We start from the raw sequence: 19,961 nt of genomic DNA, 5'->3' as shown, positions 1-19,961 counted from the left end.
CGTGGGTTATCTAAAATACAAAATCATAAGGCAGATTTTAAATACTGCTTCAAAGTGTTGAAATAGTCGTACATTAAGTAGTATAGTTGTTTTCCACGATTTAAAGGAAACGAATAAATATATTAGATTCACATACGAATTAAAGTGATTGAATATATTTCCTATGTGTACTTGTCATCTTCAATCGAGTATAGATTTGGACACTTTAATAATACTAAAATATAATCCAGTATTCGTAAAAACATTAATCATATATTTGATAAATTAAACATATAACCTTTCACTTTACGTAACAGGTATTTAGAGCATTTAAGTCAATTTGTTTATGAAATGTGTTGTTAAAACAGAATAATTGTACGGATTGTACTTTAAACTACCATTAAAGTACAATTGTGACTGAATGAAATTTAAATTAAATCACTGTCCCGTATACTTAAATGCTCTCAGTGCAACAATAATACTTTTCTCACCGTACAAGAATTATAACTGCTTTTACAGTTGTATTAAATAAATCATTCAGTTTATTGTTTCCTCCACTAAACAAAATTAAAAGAGAACTAAAGAACTGAAGTATTGTATATACAAGAATTTAATAAAAATTATGAAAATGAGCATATTGCAACTAGCAATTAATAACTGTATTTGATAATATAACAATTGCAAATGGGTCATAAATTCCATTGCCCTTTGTTACCTACATAGCACTGCGTCAAATAAATCGATTCCCAGAGGCAGTTACAAATTCTTGTACAGTGGGAACCCATCTGTGGGGGTATCATACTGTTTTTTGTTTCGAGACGAGTATCTTGGTTTCTCCGTAATCGCCTGCTTACCTAGGCGGAATAACATAATACCCAACCTGTGGTTAAGTGTAACAGTTTGTTAAATGGCATTCGCTGTACGGGTGCCTTTCCTTGCAACTGCAGCTGTGCCGGATTTGTTGGGTAACAAGTCATATATTGTTTCGTAGAATCCGGGCTCGTACAATTCCGAGGCGAATGTTAGCTGATTGCCGCTTAATAAAGTTAATTGAAAAAAAAAAGAATGAACAACATTACGTGGTTACCGTCAATAACCCGAAATTCATTACCGTCCATAACACGGAAAATAAAACCAAGGAGAAGAATTTATTTCTAAGATGTCTCAAATTATAGCGGTAAATACTTAAAATGTGCAAATCGAAGTAAATGTAATATGAAATTTATTAAAAGTAACGATTTCAAAATTCATTACCGTTCATAACGCGCAAAATGAAACCAAGGAGAAGAGCAATTTATTTCTAAGATGTCTCAAACTACAGCGGTAAATACTTACAATGTGCAAATTGAAGTAAATGTAATATGAAATCTATTAAAAGTAACGATTTCAAAGTTCATTACCGTCCATAACGCGCAAAATAAAACCAAGGAGAAGAAGAATTTATTTCTAAGATCGTCCATAATGCGCAAAATAAAACCGAGGAGAAGAGCAATTTATTTCTAAGATGTCTCAAACTACAGCGGTAAAAACTTAAAATGTGCAAATTGAAGTAAATGTAATATGAAATCTATTAAAAGTAACGATTTCAAAGTTCATTACCGTCCATAATGCGCAAAATGAAACCAAGGAGAAAAAGAATTTATTTCTAAGATGTCTCAAACTACAGCGGTAAAAACTTAAAATGTGCAAATCGAAGTAAATGTAATATGAAATTTATTAAAAGTAACGATTTCAAAATTCATTACCGTTCATAACGCGCAAAATGAAACAAGGAGAAGAGCAATTTATTTCTAAGATGTCTCAAACTACAGCGGTAAATACTTAAAATGTGCAAATCGAAGTAAATGTAATATGAAATTTATTAAAAGTAACGATTTCAAAATTCATTACCGTTCATAACGCGCAAAATGAAACCAAGGAGAAGAGCAATTTATTTCTAAGATGTCTCAAACTACAGCGGTAAATACTTACAATGTGCAAATTGAAGTAAATGTAATATAAAATCTATTAAAAATAACGATTTCAAAATTCACAATTGAAGTATTAACGGAACTCTACAACTTATGATCAATTTCCAGTGATTGATCATTACAATATTAGACGATATTAAAAATAGTCTTGGCAAACAAACCGAATATGACATGTTTGGCGGAGCCATTTATTTATTTACATGAACATACGTTTATGCGTATTGACGGTTCCAAGGTAACGTGGTAGAAATTAGGCGAAAAAAAATGTTCGGTTCAATTTTCTTAGATTCGCCGTTCTATAGCTGTGCTCGATTTAATTAATTTGGAAGATATTAAAACTTCGCTTTAAAAGCAAATACATTTCAAGTATGACAATCATACTTTGCTTCTGTTGTTCTGTCTTTACACTCAAATTCAAATAATTCGGAGGTACGTAAAGGTGGTAGTTACCAAGCATTTTTTTCGCGCATATGTAGGAAGTTTTATTTCCAATTCCAATTTGTTTTGTTACGTCCCCCCCAGTCTGGGAGGGATGCATCACGTGGACAGTCGCAGATCCGTTCGTGACGCAAAAAGAGTTTGTTCCCAGTAAAATAAGAATGAGAGTATAGAGTACAATGACGGTTAATTTACGTAAAATTCATTAATATGAGTACTTAAAGGAATAAATTAGAGCTAGAGATAAGAACATCGTAAAGAGATCAACAAATTTCGAAGAGACCGACTTTGGCACCAGTTCCCCGAAGATCTTTGATTTAAACAAAAGCGTAAGCAAGTCTTACGTTGTATGTATAAAATACATATTAATACGTTCCTATACACTGAAAGCGTACAATTTTTATGAAACTTTCCCGTTAAGGAAATAAAACCTGGAGACTTTATTACATTTATTTTCGTGTTCCCGAAAATATAAAAACACAAGATGGTTGTTTGTAGGTTTCGGTTGTTGTAGGTTATAAGTTATCTTTGTAATCAGAGAACATTTCTCAAGGATAATCCTAGCCTTGGGGTGATGCAATGGCCTTTCCTCGGTAATATCAGGCGCCATTATCAGCAGTTTCACCTTGTAATTAACTTGTTGCGGAAAAGGTTGGTTATCGGTGTAACAAGAATTGCAGTCAGCTTAAAAGAAGACAGAGAAAGAGAGGAAGAAGCCATCCAAAATGGAAGGAAAGCTTCAAGAATTGTCATCCACGTCAGGGAAATCACTCCATTACTTCGGAAGCCTATTCCAGAAATGGTTCCAGTTGGACAAACGTCAGAACAAATTTTAAGGTGAAGTGAAACTTCCATCAAATCAGTCGATTCGAATACAACACTTTTTTTTAAGGATATTAGACCAAACTGTCCGAAACTTTGACATATCACTCCTGATCATCTAAGAATTGTCCTGACACATTCAAAATTTGGATTTTTGGACAGAATTTGTTAACTTAGCCCAGACCAGAACCAAGATTTTTCCGCGATGTATTGCTCGAATGGTATACGAGAAGCAATGTTTCCTTAGGAATTATTGTTTCGTGTTAATTTTGTACATTCTTGAGGTTAATTCAGATACATTGCGGGAAAAGAAAGACATTCTATTCCTTCATTAATATCCAAAAATTGTACGGTTCATCCGAACCGTAAAATTGAACTGGTTCCTACCGATTGTTGGTGGTAAGCGTAAAAATAGACTCGTTAAGGTGAAGTGAAACCCCCTTAAAATCAGTCGATTCGAATACAACACTTATTTTTTAAGGGTACTCGACCAAACTGTCAGAAATTTTGACACATGACTCGTGATCATCTAAGAATTGGCCTGACACATTCAAAATTTGGATTTTTCAAACAAATTTTTTAACAACCCAGACCAGAATCAAAATGGCGTCGAGCTCTCATATTTCGATCAATATACAATTATCGAAGGCTCTGATATGAGAAACAAAAGTGTCAGGACAATTTTACGACAATTTAGAACACTCTGGTATTCGATAAACTCGCATTTCAACGGGATAAAGGCAAAAAAAGTGTTGTATGCGCTTCTATGCTAAAACGATGGGAATACGAGGTCCTGGCGCGAAAATTTAATTGACCTTGAAATCACAGATGGCGCAGGGGGTCCCTCTGCAGTCAATTAGGGCCCCAGAAAGCACGAATCCAGAGGATTTCTGGAGTTTTACTTTGATTTCTTGATATTTATTGTACGAAAACGACAGGTGGAGTATACCATTTGGTACAATATCCAATATAATTCGACACAGCTGTCAATATAAAAACCAACGTCGGCAACGTAGGCATTTAGAAAAATTTTCCTTATCGACGTCGATCAAGTTGCTCGACGTGTTTCACTTCACCTTAAGATCTTTGAACTTCATAAGTTCATAGACCGAGGTCAATCGTTTCTTCTTCTTTCTAACGACGAAACTCAATGAATGAGTGAGAATAAGAAAACCTAGTCCGATACCCTAAATAATAAACGGAATTACGTTAAGTCATTGGAATTAACATTGGTGCATTGCATCCAACAGATAATATTAAAGACCTCGTTCCGGATTATTTCCTATTCTTAATGACCACTTTTGGCTCTATTAAAGGAAATCGCTTACAGAGATGCGTCAGGTAATTGAAGAGTAAATGTGCATAAGAAAACATAGGTAAATCAATGGAGACATAATGAGAAAGAGAATTCTACAAAAATAGGAACTTACGCTTTTCTTGCTTTTTGTTGCAATTTCGCAGAGCAGATTCCACAGACAATGCTAATAGCAATTGCTAACCGACTTGATCGAGGCCAAGAACGACTCCACCGTGCTCAAGATCAAATCTACCAAGGATTACGTAGAAATAACGGCGCTAATAACAAGGATCAAAGTCTTGCCGTTTTTTTTTTTTCAATGATCTTTCTGATAATTATACCGCAATTACAATTACCATGTTACCTCCAGTACCTTATACTTTTTTATTAAGACGCGTCGCACAGGTGTACACGTTATATAGAGTGACAGGTAAGTGTAGTTAGGTTACTGAGTCGATAGTTGAGTGCACAAGATGAAAGAAGAAAGAAATTGGACAAATTATTGCACCAGAAAAGGCTTCTACTTTCAGCAATATTACAGCGGTACGCACAATTGCGGTCTGACAAGGGGAAATCCAATATCTTTTATGATTTGTACGTACGATTAGTGCGTTAAAAGTCTTGGTAATTCCTATAAGAAATTTTTTAACTTGTCGAAAGATTATTTACAAGGTTACAGTCATTGATACCAATACGAAGAACGAATGCGATCCAAAGTTAGCGAATCTTGATTAGAATCCGCTCATGCATCTGCAAAATTATTAAGCATAATTCTGCGCTGATTTTTTTAGCAATAATGCTTCGATATTTCTTGTACACATCTCCAGACGTGTTTAATTTACAAATCCTAATCTTCTTTATGAGAAGGAATGAAAAGCTCTTAGCACGTTTAGTGCCAGTGACGTAAAGATACGTTTTTTTCAGGTTACCACGTAACCGCTGGGGACATATTTGTATTTTTATTATTTACCTTTATTAGAAAACGTGTTAAAACGTAGACCAGGTAGCGATAGCAGGAAGAAAAGCGCTCGGTAAAGTATACGAAAGCAAAGTAAAAAGCACGAAGTACAAAGTACAAAGTGATGATCAGGGCGTCGACGTAAACGGAATAGGTTAAACAAAGGAAAGTTTCATTCACGTGAAAACATTCTTTGGTTCAGGAACTCTCACAGCAACTCATTCTACGTGGAGGTCTTCCTCTTCGACCTTGTTCGAGGTCATGAACACTGTCCCGAGATAGTCGAGGTCACCGGTACCAGGGATTCCGCAGTAATAGCAGTGATGGTGAGATTTCATTTCAACGTTCCCTTTCATCGTCTTTCTCATGCTCTCCTACACAACATATGGGACGGAAGACAGGTAACTAGGTAAATGAAGTGTCGATTAAAGACGCGTAAGAATCGACGCGAAGTCGTAAGAAGCGATCACGTGGCCCTCAAAACTGCGCCAAACATTCAGAAGGTCAAGATGAGTATAAGAAAGTGGAGCTTCTAAGTGAAGATAAGTCCACCCGGAGAAAGCAGAGGCAGAACGGGATTAACGATAACGCGATAATAGTTTTCCTATTTCGTCAACTTTCGCCGCCTTTGATGCCGTCGAGAGAAACCAAGAGAGAAAGACCGAAGAGCGTTTGGTGAACGACGGTTCTTGGAAAGAAGTTCCCACCTTTCAGCTCGAGAGATTCTCGACGTTCTTGACCTTAAGGCAACGAAGATCAGATATAACAAGAGTTTCATACAAGAGGTGTCGTGACAATGTACAGATCGCCCCCCAGGTTCGTCGCCCGAAGGTACCATTTTTCGTTTCCCAGCATTAAATCCGAAGCTACTTACGACGTCGCGAAGTTTCTTGTAAGCAAAAGCGAGGTAAGCGTAAGCCGAGGTGAAAGCACGTCAACGGAAGCCCGGAGAGTAAGACGAAAGAAGACAGAGCTGGATCATGCCAAAGGAGGTTCTTAGGGTCAGCAGCTCTCGCAGCAGTCTCAAAAGTGCGGAGGCCTTCGACGTTCCTGAGCCTCGTTCGAGGTAATCAAGGACAAATGTACCGAGGGTTCTGTAGCATCGGTGGTGGCGGTAGCACTTGTCGTGGTACCGCTACTGGTAGTGGCAGCGCCAGGGGTGGTAGTGTCTTCGCCCTCTTCGTCCTCGGCCTCGTCCGGCGGGAAGGTTGGCAAGGATATAGAGACCTTGGAGCCGCCTCGGCTGACGGCGGATAAATCGCTGCCATTGGCATCGTCTCCGTCGTCATCGTCGAACGGCGACTTCGCCGTCACAATGGTTCCGGCGCTGTTTCCGCCACTTTGCCCGCCACTTTGCCCGCCACCGCCCCCTAAGCCCCCGCCCCCGCCTCCTCCTAAGACCCCCCGCAGCACGATCGGCCCGAGGATCCGGATGACCTCCGATGTAATCGCGCTGACCTTTTGTTCGACTATCTAGAAAACAAGAGGACTTAACTATCCTGGTCAAGGCTGTCTGTTGGTCGGTCATGGCGGTCACGGTTGTCGTGACTTTTCTCATGGAAATGTACGAGCGGTAATGGAGGTGCACCAGAAGATACAGATGGGGGTTTCTATGCTTATTTCGACAGGTTTAGGTCGATCCAGATGACTGACTGACAACGAATCTGATAAAACCCAATGTATCGATGCGGCGGATCCTCCAGATGATCGAAACTGTGATCGATGGATTGATACTAATTGCTCGGTATGGCGAAGCATTTAAATATGTTCTTCAACCTCCTGATGGGGACGTCTACTTCAGAAGATTGCCATTTTATACATGTGTAAAGTCCAGGAGGATTGGTCCATCTTTTCGTTCTATAGGTCTCCGTTCAATTACGCGTAATCGTTAGGTCGTTCACGTTTATGGTGATCGTGAACTTCGGAATGTGGTTTACCACTTCTAATTTTACTTCCAATTCGTTCAATTTTAGAATTACGTGGTACTCGAATTGTGATCTCGTAGGGGTTCCTTGTTATCGTGGGTAATTACGATTATTAAGGCTGCGTTTAAAACGTGGTAAGCTACGAATGGTAAAGTTCATAGATTTAAAGATTCTACCCGGTTTTGTGAGATTCTGTGAATTTGGAAATTCGGGTTATGCGATATTTGAACCCAATATATGTAAGTAGGTTTAAGGTGCTTTTCCGTGCTGACTACGATTCCATTGATGTGCATTAATGCAAAGCTATGGTTATGGTAATTGAATATCCAGCGTGATAAATGAGTCCATGACGAATTTTGAGACACAGTGTTTAGGTAAATATTGATATAAATGCATGACATAAATATCTTGTTGACCTATAACATCGTTTTGGTGCTTAAAGGATGGTACATTCATTTATAAGATATCAATAATTACCATTTTTATAATAGTATTACTTCCATCAATTTACATAACGCATTAGAGTTTAGACAAATCTCGACTGAAATATACAACGAAATTTTAAGCATTCCATATTTGCATATCGTGGTTTGGAATTCTGTCGTAAACTTTCTACATGCTATGAAAGTAAGACTTGACCTCATAATTTCCATATTATCTTGAAGAACGATCAATTTAATAGTACGTACAGCATTATTTCGAATTCTATGACATGAAGTGCAATCAATCCCACTCTTTCTATTTAACAAATTAGAATAACTTTGATATGTTTATGCTTCATTTCAGAAGAAATAGTCTTATGACGCCTTGCAAATATAGGGACAAAGAATTCAAATGTGGCATGTTTATCTAAATCTAATACCGACGTTAATGCATGTGGGTCTGATAGCCTTATTCATAATTTCTTCATGCACATAATTATGTGCAATAGCTGGCACCTTGGCTACTTAATAGGGCATAATTACAACTGTTGAAACTCCAAGAAAGCGGTAAATTACGGACTATTTACAAATAGCTGGACTACATTTGAAATATTACTAGCAGTTATAGATAGTATATTGCAATTTAAATACATTATTTACAGAAGACATAGTCCTAGCATTCTTTTTTCCCTCCGTTGATTTTTTGTAATTAATAATTGGAAGTTTTTGGAGCTAATTTTAGGACGGCAGCATAAACTTTCCCCTTATATGCATTTCAGGCATGTATGTACAGTTCAGTACGTCGTCAATATCGACGATGATGGGTTCTTATAATTCGTTGGAAAGTATTCGATTTCTACCCTAATAATCCGCGACCGGCTAGATGGAATTACCTATCATGTCGATTGCACGATGCTATCACGACGAAGTCTCACAGATAAATTTTCTCATATTGATTCAGAAATTTCCGACGACCTGCCTCGGCTATCGAGCTCTTTCTGCGCGGTCCTGTACATTTTTATTTTCCATGTCGTAAAAATAATTAGCTTTCACTTCGTTCGAGTATGGAGCTCCAGCCAAGGATAATCTGCATGCCATCGACTTCCATTGTCTTGTCTCGTCTTTCTGTCTCACTTATTGTGTCTGGCCGCTCGACAAGGTGCAAGTTTATCAACGATGGGCAAATAGGAAATATCCGAAATCCAGATAAGGCTTTGATAAGATTCTTTTTTCTCGCCCCATCGGAATACGCACTAGGATATAATAAAATAGAAATGGAGTTTAACTTAACAACGCTGCTCAGTCTTCATATCTTTCCGAACATATTCCTCTATGTAAGTAAGAAAATTGATATAGGTAACAATTGTAGAGACTGAAAATAAGTCCTGTATAAAATTTCACGTAGTTCCTATTTCTCAAATGTTTACATATGCATCCGTAGTATTATCCTAACCCGTCAATTTTTTACTTGCTTTACCTACTTTTTCTGTTTGTCAGGCAGTTTTGCTGGCAAAACAATTCTCCTACAGGACGATATTGTAAGACAATAAAAAAAAAAAACGTTATAAGGAGCGTTATAAAATTGTCAAACTCTGAAATTCGCGGTAGTTTTCTCAGAAATCGTCATCCTAACGTCTTGTTGTTTCCGCAAGATGAAGTTCTACTAAGATCGCTAGCCTTTATTCACAGGAGATCGTAAACTTAAGAGAGTTTCGAACGAGTGGAAAATCCGTGAGTAAATCGACCGGGATGTTTTCCGGAATTCGAATGGGGCGGAAGCTTATGTTTCTCTCTCTTCCGCCTTCATAACGCACAACATCGGCCCTCCTCGGTCCGTTGATGACGTTGCGATGCGTGACGATCGCACGCGTAAGCAAGGTACACTGGGAGACATCAATGCCCTCCCAACCTGCACAGGCGATGCCGTATCTACAGGGGCGGCATTCATGTCTTCCGTTGTACGTACCTACAAGACGATCGCACGGTGCAACCGAACAAAGAGAATGCAACTAGTGAGCGAGTGAGAACTTCACGGTGTGTTGGTGACTTTCACGGGAAGAATGTCGGCTTAACGAGATGCGATTATGAGTTTGACGCGTTATGTGTTAAGTCTGGCCCTGGCGAAGTGGTGCTCGGGATTTAGAAAATACCATTTGTTACCTCAAGAGGTTTCATTTTTCCGGGTTGCCGTTAATTAATCCAACTAGATCGAAAACATCAAAAAGCAACTCTTCACGGGGTTTTTATGTTTACTAAAAGAAACAAATTAATTTAAGGTGATCGATGTCATCATTGGTATACTTCTAACTTGGGAATTAAAAATGTAGGCCAATCATTTCGGATAGACGGGATCTGAAATGGATAGCGGAGGTTTTGCAATAATTATTAGCGGCATTTAAGAGATGAAACATCACTTGGTCATTAGGGTCTTTACCCCCGCCTCGATGAAAGGATGATTAACTAGAGATCTTTTTTTCAGGTCTTGCGTTTAGGGACGGCAAGACGCTTCGTCATTTCAATTAATGTCGACGCTGTTAAATGGTTAGAAATGCACGTTAGTGGTATTTATTCGTTATTAATAACCGTGATTAAAAGCATTGATGAACAGGGTTCTTAAGAGAAATTTTTATAATGATATATTTTCTAATAAGGGATGTTTCATCTGCTCGTTAGTTGCCTCGTTTGACAGGCGCTATGCCATGCTGCATTTGGAGCAGACAAATCAAAAGACAGAGTCTTTCACTGCGAGTTGTGCCACGACTTTCCCTATATCACGCCTAAGTAACCTAGTTTTCTCGCATGTCACGTATAAAGTAAACGTATAGAAAGGAAGAATTAAAAAGATAACCTCGTTTTGGGTTTGAGTGACATAAAAAGTATAAAGCTGATATGTGACGTATTACTTGAATATGCGCGAGTGTATTATGAAAATATGGCGATTTCGTAGGACGAATTTTTCCGTCATACGCTGAATAGCTTATTGTTAGAAGTATTTAAGATGAGTCTTATGAAAGGTCCAAAATCTGTGGGACTTGATGGTTGATGGAGAAGACATGTCTGTTTGGCGAGCAGTAGTACAGATGAGGGCAAAAGAAACAATGCTTGATCATAAGTTTGACAGTCAATCATGACGAACAATTGTAGCAGAGCGGATTGTACTATTGATTGCGATTTATAGTTCAACAAAGAATAGATGTGTCTCCGCAACAACTAACAATAAGTCCGACCACATTTTGGACCTTTCACAAGACTCTCATTATTTTACACGTAATACGTGCTTTTAATAATCATGAACCACGATCCGAAGCACCCGATTTGTTGATATGTGCAATTTAAATTATGTAATTCATTTGTCAATGTACGACATTCACAAAATATCTAGATGTCATTATGGCAATTAAGTATGTACCTAGACTTCTACGTAAGAAATTCAACTGTGTTCTTTTAAAACGGACCGTGCAGCAGTAACGACCTGAAAACCGTGATATTTAGTGTACGCATATATTATTTTTAACGGTGCAATATGCACCGAAATGCTAATTTAATGATTTTCTCAAGGCTCTAAACAGTAACTAGGGAACTATGTCTACTAAAAAGTTCTTGTATGAAAACAGACTGGCTGTAACAAGTACATACGGTGATTGACGTTTAATGTATGTACTAATTATCTCGAACCCAGTAATAAATGCATTCAAATTCGGGCTGACAATGGGCTGTTTATTTGCGCACTTGCTACATGTTGAGGCCAAATTATGCTCCCATACGCGGTAGTTATAAGTCCCTATACGAAATTGTAAATATTGCCTTCAGGAACTGTAAAAACGAGTATACCGAGATAGTGTGGTGTAATTAGATTTAATGGGAATTTTAAACATTTTCTACACTTTTCTACACTTTTAATAGGAAACATCGATGGAATTCTTTTATATGTATAAATAAGTTAAAAAAGTCTATTTAATTTTTTGGGCCTGAAGAGCAGCTGGAACTCTAAATGCGACTCTTGCGTATGTTTAAATAATTGTTACAAGTCCTTGCACGGACTTGTACGTATCGTAGCGGTTATATGTGTAAGTTGAATCGAACCTGACGTTCGCATGTGGATAATAGCACTTGTCTTATCATAGTTTATGTCAAGACTTAATTCAATGTATGTCTGCTGACAGTCACGACTTAATGCAATCTTTGTCTGACAAAGGAATTCTTCTGAATACTCTCACAATGTGTTATTTTTTATGGTCCTTCAATTTTTTGCCGCTCCTCAGAAATAAAGAATAATGGAAAAATTGTACCAACAAAACTATGATCCAAGAAGTCATCGAACTTGAAAATTACAATTTCAGTTATTAAAGGTAACATTTACTTTCAGCAACTATTTCTTTCATTTCAGCTGCATGTATTCCTTATGTAAATTCATAAAAATTTGTTTTGATTCGTGTCTTTCTTTTAATTGAGGTGCGCGATTAAATGTTATTAAGTGAGCTTTTCTCTGGAAATATTGTGGAATTTAAAGTCACCGATTAAACACCTTTATTGAATTAACAAAATTCTCTTTCCAAATGTACATGTCTAGTTAGGATTATGTCAAATAGACTCATGTCCGGGAGTTCGTAAGGGATCGATAGATCACAATTTATTTTATCTCAAAATTAGAGATTTCATGAAGAACTCAAATGACTCATCTATGACGATGTAGGAAATTAATCCATCATGAATGAGAAGACAATGATTAGACTTTTTAAATGGCTGATAATGCCCCCTCCCCCCACACACACTCAATAATAGGTGAAGTGAAGTACAAAAAGTTGCATGATTTGAATATCGTATTATGCTTTTGACATTAAATAAAAGTTCTATTTCTTTATCATGTGAAGATTCAGATGAATTCAGTCTTGTACATCGATTTGTAGTTTAAACTGATTCCGTCAATTTTTTTCAACAACCTGACAATGCGTCTTTGCAAATTATCAATTAGCAAAATTACAATTCAACATTCGGAACAATCTGTTTCGTGAAATTTGTCAGAGTTAACTGAACAAGAAGTATTAAATTTTGTATTAAAATAACTCATTTTGAAATTCATGTGAAATGCACGATAAGTTTTTGTTGGTGTTAAAAAACGATGGTTTTTATAGAACCGTTATCATATGTGAAGGTAGAGTAAATAGCTGAGATAAGTGCAATGTTTAAGAGTCGGGTCAAAGTCGGTAATAAATTAGTAAATATAGATGTCCATATTGTGTATATATGCATATACTTCTTACATTAATTTTGATATCAATATTACCAAAACATTGTTAATTTGTATTAGTAAGGCGTGAAACGTCAGAATAGAGTATCACGTCTGAGCAGTCCTTATTACTATGATAACATTCAGGTGGTCTTAGTACGATGTCCAAGAAATGGCTGTGAAACGATCATATGTAACGTCTGATTGTCAGATCGACTATCACTATTAATGTAAATATTAACTAGAACAATTTTAAGGATTGGCTTACCTGAGACACTCCCGGAAATAGCTGCCGTAGTAACCCAATTGTCCTTTTGCTCCTGAGAGCTTCTTCGTTATCAGCTGCGCCTTCGACCATTACTAATCGATCGAGGACCTGAAAAATATTTTTAAGTTAAAACGTTTGTATACACATCTTTTCTACGGCCTGTCAATTATTATACAAAAATTCCAGTCGCTCAGTTTAACCGAGTTATTCTAATTATTCCTCAAGAATCATACGCTCCACATTTTCGTAATCTCCAGTTAACATTTCACTATATTTTCAATTTTCAATTTAATTAATTTAAAGTTTAATCCTAACACAGGTGTTATTCCAATTGAGACTTCCTTAACCTTACCCTACCGTTCATTAGACATGTATATAAATATTATTAGAAGCGATCCCAATTTGTTGTTCATTTCCGAAACTGAGGCTTTGAACAATGTATTGGGAGTATGCAAAAGTTTTATCTTTTTTTAAATTTGGTTTTATTTATATACAAATACCACAAGTCAATCTTCCAAATATTTTCTATAATAATCTATAATATATAAACTTCTGCCATATATCGGATTTTGTTACCTAAAAAGGACATCGGTATGCAATGGAATTAAACTACACGGTGGAAAAAAAATGTTTACCTACTTCGAATCCTTTAGAGTTTGTACCTATGTCCAAATTCGTTAATCAACAAATGTATTATAATTATGGTTTATTAATTTTTCAATTTCATTCGGGATGTCTGTTAATTTTCGATAAATTCCTTTCAAAATCAAGCCTTTTATGACAATTATTTTGCGTTCTCAACAAGTTAAGTCAAAACTGAGGAGTCTGAAGAAAACTTAATGAAATGTGTCTTATGTTGTTAAGATACAATTAGTCATGACTATAACGATATGACATTATTGTTCTTTAATATTTGACGTCACATTAGCGATTCGAAATCCCCTAACATCAATCGATTGTCTGGAAGTTTCTTTGGATGGAAAGTGTTGCTACGCTTAGGTTGGGCCCAGAAGAAGTTACCGTGAACCTTGCGGTTGGTACCTTGTTAAGTGCCACGGGCACTTTTGTTAGGGATCACGGTACCTTCTCTGCGAGCAAAGCAAACGAAGCGTGGAGCCTCTAACTGCATTTTGCAATGCTCACATAAAATCGCAAATAAAGTGATCCAGATGTAATGGTCACCGCGACTAGCAGACTTGTATTGCTTAACTGGACTCCACGGTTCACTTTCCCTCAATGATCGTTCAAACTTGAAAGCGTATGTATGAGCATTCATATGAACGCCACTGAAGGCAGTTCGAAAAAGACTTAAACAGCTGATTGTGTGTATATCCACTCTAGTGTCTCCCTACTTTTTGAGGATCACTTCAAAGTATTATCTGAAAGTTCACCATTGATTATCCAGTCTGTAGGGATTACTCATTGTTTGGGAAGATTGAATTCACGGTTCACTTTCCCTCAATGATCGTTCAAACTTGCAAGTGTATGTATGATCATGTGAACACCATTGAAGGCAGTTCAAAATAGACTTTTAAACAGCTGATTGTGTGTATATTCACACTCTAGTTCCTACCTACTTTTTGAGGATCACTTCAAAGTATTATCTGAAAGTTCACCATTGATTATCCAGTCTGTAGGGATTACTCATTGTTTGGGAAGATTGAATTCACGGTTCACTTTCCCTCAATAATCGTTCAAACTTGCAAGTGTATGTATGATCATGTGAACACCATTGAAGACAGTTCAAAATAGACTTTTAAACAGCTGATTGTGTGTATATTCACACTCTAGTTCCTACCTACTTTTTGAGCATCACTTCAAAGTATTATCTAAAAGTTCACCATTGATTATCCAGTCTGTAGGGATTCATTGTTTGGCAAGATTGAATTCAATTGAAGAAACTTAACAGGTAAAAATAAATGATAAACCGCCGAAAAAAATGGTGGTCAGGGTTACCTGGATGTCCTTATAAATGGATGGGATTATAAAGTTTTAATTTTTTCCTTTGAAAAAAGGTCGACGTTACGACAACGTTTGCTCAGATAATTTACTCCCGTTTATTTGTCGACGCCTCTAGGGATTTTCCTTTCTTGGCCTTTCTAATTGTTTAGTTCTCGTTACCTCGAGTAATACTTTGGTGCAATTATGACGGTTACCGGTAGCGGGAGAACAATGCTAAGTAAAGATAATCATAAATGTCTAGGCCGGTGAACTGAAAGTAAAGCTATTTGCCCTATGTGATGATTTTAATTTACATTTGAAGAGCAACTGATTAGCTGTTTATAGGCTTGTACAATTACCCAGGCGCCGCGGAACGTGGAATATCCGTAAATTAATCATATATAAATGTTTATTGAACGTATGTAATATACAGATAGATATCTATGAACTCTATTTTTGAAACACAAAAAGGCTAGATGTTCGGATATGGCACGTAATATATATATTGTAGATATCTGCAATAGATGGTCTATAGATATTCATATATATTTGTAAAAAAATTAAATTCATAACACTTTTTGAGCAGAGTCTGTTTGAGAACTTGTTTAGTACAGCTATGCAGACAAATCCTGCTGCTTTTGACACAGAAATTATAATTTCATCACATCATAATTTATATAGTGGTAAATAATAATGATGTATGATCACCAGCCAAAGAGGAAGTAAATAAAAAATCAGAGTATGGCCGAAATTAACAGTTTTATCAAATTGGAATTTAGATATAAACATTAAGTATCTATGAAAAATGTTAGGTTACATGAGGTGTCTTTTTATTTATCTATACATATTTTCAACGATGTTGATTAACCTTTGGTAGATGTCTACTAGAGCTATTATATATTTTGTATGCGTCAAGAAAATTAGTAGATATTTGTAGATCAATAGTGGATATATAATTTTTATCTACAATAGACATAGATATTTATATATATCCTTTAGATATTTTTTTAGGTGAATGATAGACAATATACATTTGCTTTACCTATAGATCTAATTTACGTATTTCCATTTCATGGGTTGCCTGGGTAGGATGTGTAAACGTAATGAAATGTAATGATATATTTCTGATGAAGGTACTATGAAAATGTCTCTTCAATAACGACTTCTAACGTCTTTCAATATCACTACATCATTGTAATGTTATTGTAGTAAAGTGACTAATGTACTGTTATAGATTATAGTATTGCATTGTTCGAGTTGTTCAAAAAAAGGATATAGTTGTCTTTTTTATGCCAAAGCTATTTGCTATTTTTAATATGTTTCTAATAAACACGTATGTATATAACAGTTGCATATAGACTCCCCTAAATCAGAATATAATTTACCTTTCCAGTAGCAGGTAAAGTAATAGTAAATCATTTTATTTTCATCTATCAGAACTCGTTTACAATACATTCAACATTACTGGTTCCATTTAAGCATGGAGTACGAATTACTTCTAAACTGTGTAATATTGTTCACATAATTTAAATATATGCAAATATATGTTCATATAATATAAAATATATCCAGTGGAAATTTAAGTAATTACAGGTATCTAGTAGATCACCAGAAAAAATTAATGAAATTGTATATTTTTTCCAGGCGAGAAAGGAACATCAAGAGAAAAGGAAGTAATTATACATTACTAAGTAAGCTTCAATCAGTACCAACCTTCGTCAGTTAATAACATAAAGGCGTTTCATGTAAGTTTGGCTTCTTGTCTAAAGGCATCTCTGGATTGACCCGAATTATATCGATAATCTGTAATTATCCTCGATCGGTCCAAGCATCGAACTTCCCGCTTTTTCATCAGCGAAGCAATAGACCGCAGAAGTAATGGTTGAAAAGTTTTAAAACTTCCGCGGGTTTCTCTAAGAACTTACGGTAAGAAACCGGAATTACGGAAGTAGAATCTATCTTAAATTTTTCCACTGCTCTTCTTGAACTTCATTCCGTCGTTTTCATTGAATGAAATGCGCCAGAAGTAGCAAAGTTATACCTCATGTACCTTCGAATAAACTAGTCACAAAAGTCTTAAATATCCGGAGAGGAAAAAATTTACGAATTATTTCGTAAAGGTGGTGGGAAATATTATTGCGGATCCTTTTTTAAAATAATTTTATGTGTCTGTTTTGCGATACCAGTCGAGCTCAAACGAGGAAAGGCATTTCCGTTTTCTGGTGCTCTCGATACGATTTTAATAACAGTATCTGCATTATGCTGTAACTACACAAGTTGAAATCTTGTCTGAATAAAAATAGTTTAACTACTAGGAAGTAATGCAGCTACAGTCATGCTACATTATCTCTAAAGTTACGTTAAAATTGCGTTGTAATATTGCGAGGTATTTAAACATAAACTGTGCATCTTTATTTGTTTAAGGATTAATTGAACGAGTTTACATCAACGTTTGTTCAATAACATGAAGTCGCGTACTGATTTGAGCATTTTGGTTTTGCGAATAAAGTCAACGGTAGTTGCACCCATGACTTTTATTATTTAAGTTTCTTTTTTAATCTCCTGTAATTAGTATTCATTTTATTGATTATCCAGTCTGTAGGGATTACTCATTGTTTGGGAAGATTGAATTCACGGTTCACTTTCCCTCAATAATCGTTCAAACTTGCAAGTGTATGTATGATCATGTGAACACCATTGAAGACAGTTCAAAATAGACTTTTAAACAGCTGATTGTGTGTATATTCACACTCTAGTTCCTACCTACTTTTTGAGCATCACTTCAAAGTATTATCTAAAAGTTCACCATTGATTATCCAGTCTGTAGGGATTCATTGTTTGGCAAGATTGAATTCAATTGAAGAAACTTAACAGGTAAAAATAAATGATAAACCGCCGAAAAAAATGGTGGTCAGGGTTACCTGGATGTCCTTATAAATGGATGGGATTATAAAGTTTTAATTTTTTCCTTTGAAAAAAGGTCGACGTTACGACAACGTTTGCTCAGATAATTTACTCCCGTTTATTTGTCGACGCCTCTAGGGATTTTCCTTTCTTGGCCTTTCTAATTGTTTAGTTCTCGTTACCTCGAGTAATACTTTGGTGCAATTATGACGGTTACCGGTAGCGGGAGAACAATGCTAAGTAAAGATAATCATAAATGTCTAGGCCGGTGAACTGAAAGTAAAGCTATTTGCCCTATGTGATGATTTTAATTTACATTTGAAGAGCAACTGATTAGCTGTTTATAGGCTTGTACAATTACCCAGGCGCCGCGGAACGTGGAATATCCGTAAATTAATCATATATAAATGTTTATTGAACGTATGTAATATACAGATAGATATCTATGAACTCTATTTTTGAAACACAAAAAGGCTAGATGTTCGGATATGGCACGTAATATATATATTGTAGATATCTGCAATAGATGGTCTATAGATATTCATATATATTTGTAAAAANCAGGTACCTTCGAATGAAATCTACGAGAAATCTTAAAAAATCCGTCGCTTGAGATATTTAACAAAGATTACAATGAAATATTTAGAAATTATTCTATGCTACTAGGGCATATGAATATGTTTCGCGCCCGAACTTCTCCCTTATAGTATTAACCTATCGACCTCGTGAAGATCATTCCGCCCTTCTGTTACCTAAATGTACATTATTGCTTATGTCATAATCTGTATTTCTTTTCTTATAACTTGAAAGATAACATTTCATTCCTTGCGAAGAATGGTAAGATGTTTTCCTTTTTATGTTTATTCTCAGCCGATTTTGACTGGAAAGTCTTCAATTAACGAGCAGGTAGAAGTTCTCCGTGCGTATAAGTACATGATTACGCATAAGTGCATATGGATTAATAATGTTTTTCCGTATGATTTATCCCGAGAAACCGGAATGTTTAAAGTGTGTCACTTCTAAGACATGGTTCATAGGCGCACACGGGTCTTGGTAAGCCCTTGGCGACGGACTAGTTCGCGTTGGTCCGCATTAGTCCGGAGCGCACTTTCCATTGGGCATCGATCAACCAAAGAAAGTGTTCGAGTGCTCGACGTCAGTGAAAGTGTCGAGAGCCGGGTCAACGAATACGCCGGGATTTCAACTTGCCCCGCGGATACGTTTGCCCGAAATTTCGTTTTCCTTTCTGCCATGGGCCAACCAGACTTTCCCAGAAACTACCTTTGAACTCCAGTGAGAACTTAAGGTGAAGTGAAGTCGATTCGAACACAACACTTTTTCTTTTAAGGATATTATACCAAACTGTCGGAAACTTTGACACATCACTCCCGATCATCTAAGAATTGTCCTGACACATTCAAAATTTGGATTTTTGGAACAAATTTTTTAACTTAGTTCAGATCAGAACCAAAATGGCGTCGAGCTCTCATATTTCGATCGATATACAATTATCGAAGACTCTGATATGAGAAACGAAAGGGTCAGGAGAATTTTACGACAATTTAGAACACTCTGGTAATCGATAAACTCGGATTTGAACGAGATAAAGGTAAAAAAAAATGTTGTATGCATATCGCAAAAGACTCCTGTAGAGAGGCACATTTCCTATAAACTTTTTATGAACAATCAGCAGACTGATAATTATATCAGAAAGGATTTTTATCGGGGATGGGAATTTCATTTCAGCTTATATTTTTTTAATCGGAATATCAATTGTTGGTATGTACATCCGCGTTAAAGGATTCAAGTG

General features: G+C 36.3%; 1 protein-coding gene across 1 annotated transcript in view; it reads right to left on the bottom strand.

Annotated features, from left to right (window-relative positions):
• The window catches only part of LOC105703948 (AF4/FMR2 family member 4), a 48,810-nt gene that overhangs the window by 16,824 nt on the left and 12,025 nt on the right, over window positions 1-19,961 (bottom strand). The window contains exons 3-4 of the mRNA XM_023431710.1: window positions 13,307-13,414; window positions 6,617-6,937 (exon numbers count right to left, since the gene is read on the bottom strand). Of these exons, the coding sequence (XP_023287478.1) occupies window positions 6,617-6,937; window positions 13,307-13,414 (429 nt within the window). The remainder of the gene's footprint in view (window positions 1-6,616; window positions 6,938-13,306; window positions 13,415-19,961) is intronic.

Source organism: Orussus abietinus, unplaced genomic scaffold, assembly GCF_000612105.2.
Source record: "Orussus abietinus isolate OABI.00-Male unplaced genomic scaffold, Oabi_2.0 scaffold155, whole genome shotgun sequence".
Classification (NCBI taxonomy): domain Eukaryota; kingdom Metazoa; phylum Arthropoda; class Insecta; order Hymenoptera; family Orussidae; genus Orussus; species Orussus abietinus.
Note: the sequence above shows the minus strand (reverse complement) of the source record. Positions and strands in the feature narration are given on the sequence as shown.